Raw genomic sequence first — 5,000 nt, 5'->3', positions numbered from 1 at the left:
CGGTTGGCGTGGAGGCGACGAGATCAGCCCAGAAGGGCTCTCAACACTCCTGCCCTGGGGAAGCACCCAGGCCACAGGGACTGGCTCTGGGTTTGTGTGGGCTGGGCTCTGCACAGAGGCCCCTCCCTGGCAAGAACCGGGGTCGGCGTTTCGACACTAAAAAGCACACGCGTAATTGAAAACTCTGGGCAGAACACGACGGTGTAGCTAGCAGTAATTAAAACACGGGGTGTGATGGAAGTGTGTGTGTGTGTGTGTGTGTTGGGGTGGGTGATTGGGGAGTGGACTTGTTTGGGAAACTGTGAAGTGTAGTGGGTGGAGCTGGAGCTGAGGACTGGTCGTGTCTCGGGAGGGAGGCGCGCGCGCGCGGTGCTAGGCGCGCTTGGACGTGCGTCCTGGCGACGTTTCGCGTTAACGTGCTGCAACCTGGGGCAGGTCACTCTCTAGCCCCGCCCCCCAGCCTCGCTGCCGGCGGGCGACAGGCACGCTCTCGCGGTAAACAACACATTGCTTCACAGTTGGTCTGCTACGGCCAAAAACACAAACCCCAGAGGACGTTTTCTACTTCTTTTCTCCCCGCCCGTCTACCTCCGAAAGTCTCCGCCCACGGAGGACCGTGGCACCATCCGGCAAGGACAGGGGCAGCTTGGGGCGGGGGGTGGGGTGTGTGAGAGCTGAGGTAGGGCAGATGCGGGTGGAGGGGGTCTGAGAGGGTGGAGAGCAGGGAGACTCACTGCAGCCTGGTTTGTAGTTGAAGCCCGGAGGCAGGAGGAAGCCCTGCTGGGCCGCCGCCGCCGCCAGAGTCCTCTGATCTGGAGGAAAGACGGGAATCATCAGAGGAGGGAGCTGACCCTGGACCTGCTGGAGAGAGAGAGAGGGGAGGGAGCGGGGGGGGGACAGAAAGGGCGGAGAGAAAGAGCGAGGGAGAAAGAGAAGGGGGGAGGGGCAGGAGAGAGAGGGAGGTAGAGAGAGAGAGAGAGAGAGAGAGAGAGAAGGAGACAGAGGGAAAAAGAATGTCGGTATGTTGGCTAGGTGTGAGGTTGTGCAGCCAACAGAAAAAATGACATTACATCAAGCACACTCTCTCTCTTTCTCTCTCTCTCTCTCTCTCTCTCTCACACACACACACACACACACACACACACACACACACTGTCCAACCTGCACCTGCCCTGCCAAAATTGAAGCAGCTCAACAGACACCCCACAAACATCTGGAGCTGCCACCACTCGGCATGGGGCCACGCCCCTTCACACACAGACACACACACACACACAGACACACACACACACGCACACACACACACACAGACACACACACACAGACACACACACATGCAGACACACACACATGCACAGACACACACACACGCACACACACAGACACACACACACAGACACACAGACACACACACACACACACACACACACACAGTGACTTTGGCATGAAGGGATTCAGAGGCAAACAGGCGCAGGCAAGGCTGGGACAGATGGTTGTGCGGCAGGAACAGTGCCAGGCAAACGCGCGCCTCCAGCAGTGACATTACGGACTGTGTGAAGGCAGGCAGACATGCTGGGGGTGGGGGGTGGGGGCGGAGCTTTAATTTGATTCTGAGTGAAGGGAGGAGTCAGTGAGGGGCTCCGCCCAACCTGAGTGTGTGACTGTAGCACCTTTCATGTTTGCTATTATTTCTTGTGACCACAGTTAACGTGGTTAAAGCATGTGAAGTAGGGGTGGATAAAACACACTCTCTCTCTCTCTCTCTCTCTCTCTCTCTCTCTCTCTCTCTCTCTCAGTGCTGAAATCTCTCAGTCCCAGCAGTGCGTCTTGGGCCACTTCTCTTCTCTCCACACCATAATTACTCCTCCATTTTGGTAAACCACAAAGCAGCGGGACTCCTGATCCCAGATCAGACACTAGCAGTATTCTGTATTGTGTTTTTTTTTTTTTTCCGTGTTACAGTAGCACTCTGACAGACAGCCCTGTGGGCAGGAATTACAAACGTTATGTTGCCGTGGAGACTCTGAGCCCTCTAATTGGACATCTGCTGGGCTGGTGTGGCGCGCGTCGTAGCCGCGCCCCTGCTGTAGCGTGAGGATGCTCGTGTGCTGACAGATGTGCGCATGTTAAACACGTGCGTGCACCCTCCCCCGAGACCCACCGCACGCCCCATACAGGTTTGATTATCACAGCATGTGCGCTCCTTGTAGGTCACACACACACACACACACACGTGTGCACACATCCACACACACATGCGCACACATCCACTCAATCACACACACACATACACACACACACACACACACATTAGTGGCTCGTCAGTCTGCTGAAAAGAGCCTGAGGTGAAACATATTGTGGTTGTGTATCGCTTAATAAACAAAAACACGACAAGAAGACGACTCATTTCAGGCCCAAGAAGGCCCAGAAAACACATTAGAAAGTCTGATTACAGTCTGATTACAGACACATGGATTAACTGGCTTGAGTTAATGATTGCTATTGTAATGATTGTTATTGAATTAATAATTAATCCTTGCAGATTTTGTGTTTGCACGTGTGCATGTGTGTTTACATACAAGGGATGGAGGCGGAGTCCGTGAGGGAAGCGGATGGAGGAGGAGTTAGCGAGGGCAGGGGATGGAGCCAGAGTCAGCGAGGGCAGGGGATGGAGGTGGTGTTAGTGGGGGCAGTGGATGGAGGCAGAGTCAGAGAGGGCAGGGGATGGAGGCGGAGTCAGTGAGGGCTCAGACAGCCTGTGCTCCCAGGAGCACTGCACTTAGCCTACTGGGATCAGACGAGACTCCAGTAAGCCACTAATGGCTTAGTGAGGTCACCACAACAGCTGGTCTACACACAATAACGCAGGTCAGAGTGAACTGGGCCTGGTGGTCACACACACACACACACACACACACACACACACACACAAAGTGGCTTTCTAAATGGGGTCAGATGGTGAATTTGTTTTCTTGTGGTCATCCTTCGGTTGCTGTCATGGCCTCGTCGTCTGGTTTTCATTCCTCTCATTCCCACTGCTTATTTACTATAGAACATTCCAGAATACTGCAGAACATTCCAAAATACTATAGAACATTCCAGAATAATGTAGAACATTCCAAAATACTGTAGAACATTCCAGAATACTGCAGAACATTCCAAAATACTGTAGAACATTCCAGAATAGTGTAGAACATTCCAGAACATGGTAGAGTGTTCCAAAATACTGCAGAGAACAGAATTAGCACTGACTAAGGTTTCCATTAAACCCAGCTAATCCTGCCCCCTTCAACAGCTGGATATTGCATTCCATAATGCTTCTGCTTTTCTCTCTCTCTCTCTCTCTCTCTCTCTCTCACACACACACAGAAGGAATTCCTGTTGAAAGGTTCAGCCTAAAGCCCTGAAGCTCCTTCTTTGCCAAGACCATTAATGAGAAAACAAGTAAGAAAAAACTCCCCAACACACACACACACACACACACACACACACACACACACACACACACACCACACACACGCGCACACACACACACCACACACACGCGCACACACACACACACACACACACACCACACACACACACACACACACACACACACACCACACACACACACACCACACACACGCGCACACACACACACACACACACACACACACACACACACACACACACACACACACACAAAAAAAACGCTCCCTAACGCACACAGCTTGGTGGCATTACGCTTCCTTTGTGGTGGTTCTGAAAAGGAAGTACACAAAGTGTTTTTGAAACGAGCGAGACCCTTCATTCTCTAATTCGGAGTCTGATGGACACTGTCTGGTGGACACTGTCTGATGGACAGTCTGGTGGACACTGTCCGATGGACACAGTCTGGTGGACTCCGTCTGGTGGACTCCATCTGGTGGTCTGGTGGATGGGTGTGTAGCAGTGCTGTTTTGCTGTTTGGGCTGAGGGTGTCTCACATGGCTTTCCAGGAGAGCTTCTGGAAGTCCGATCTGACAGACATTAAGCTCTTTGTCAGATGGAAGACGGAAGTGGATCTACTGCAACATTCCCCAAGATTCCACAAACACAACGTTTGGCAAATGCTTTGTATCAAACAAATAAACAAACATGCAAAGAATGCAGACGCCGCTAAGGTGAGAGTAGTCAGGACATCACTCGTCCGTGAAAAGAAAGAAAAGGACAGAATTCCACAGCCCAGAAGGCAACCGAGAAACTTCCAGACTTCCTTAACCGGGATAGAGTTGAGGGGAAGAAAGGAAGAGAAAACACATACAAAAAAAAGAAGAAAAACCCTAAACCCTTAAATAAATGGAGGAAAAAGTGAGGAGTTGGCAGGGAAGCGTCTGGGCGAGTCACCGCGGTGGGAACAGCATGAACTTAAAGCTCTCTGATCGTAATGAAGATGTGGCGATAATTAACATATGTGGTGTGAACAGGTTTGCTGGCAGAAGGAGAAAAACTCCAAGGTAAAGTTATTATTAGGGAGTAATTATCTCTGTGAAGTAAATGAGGATAACAATAGCTGCCAGGTCTGACAATATGGCGAACATCTGAGAGCGGGGAGGTGCAGGGAGGCGCGGCCGCGCGGAGAGCCGCGCTTGCCGCTAAAATCTGTTTCCAGCCATATGCTGGGGAAATGAAACCCGGACCTCCATGACCCTCTGCCGAACGGGGGGGGGGGCGTACATGGAGCTGTAGAACCAATAATTAATTTGTGGCGGATAGCGTTGGAGCGCGCGGGCGGACGGACTCACGGGATGCCACGGATTATTAGCGCTCCCGCTCGGAGCTGAGGGCGTCAGCTCCGAGAGGAATCGGGCCCGCTGCGTGTGTCCTGCTGCCACTACACGGGGCGGGACCACCCTGCCGGCTGCCCTTGGGAGAGCGCATTCTCACGCCCACACGGAAGCGTGCGGATGCCACGACAGAGGCACATATGGCCGGAAGATTCGTTTTGGAAAAGAGGAAGTGGATCGCTGCATCTCTGC

General features: G+C 52.4%; 1 protein-coding gene across 5 annotated transcripts in view; it reads right to left on the bottom strand.

Moving 5' to 3' along the window:
• sox5 (SRY-box transcription factor 5) overlaps window positions 1-5,000 on the bottom strand; it is an 82,188-nt gene that overhangs the window by 27,864 nt on the left and 49,324 nt on the right. For 3 of the 5 annotated variants that reach the window (XM_035528236.1, XM_035528238.1, XM_035528239.1), the window contains one exon: window positions 735-861. In XM_035528236.1, the coding sequence (XP_035384129.1) occupies window positions 735-861 (127 nt within the window). The remainder of the gene's footprint in view (window positions 1-734; window positions 862-5,000) is intronic. The other 2 variants (XM_035528240.1, XM_035528241.1) reach the window with 1 other exon arrangement.

The sequence above is a fragment of the Electrophorus electricus genome, chromosome 7 (assembly GCF_013358815.1).
Source record: "Electrophorus electricus isolate fEleEle1 chromosome 7, fEleEle1.pri, whole genome shotgun sequence".
Taxonomy (NCBI): domain Eukaryota; kingdom Metazoa; phylum Chordata; class Actinopteri; order Gymnotiformes; family Gymnotidae; genus Electrophorus; species Electrophorus electricus.
This window is presented reverse-complemented; position numbering and strand designations above follow the sequence as displayed.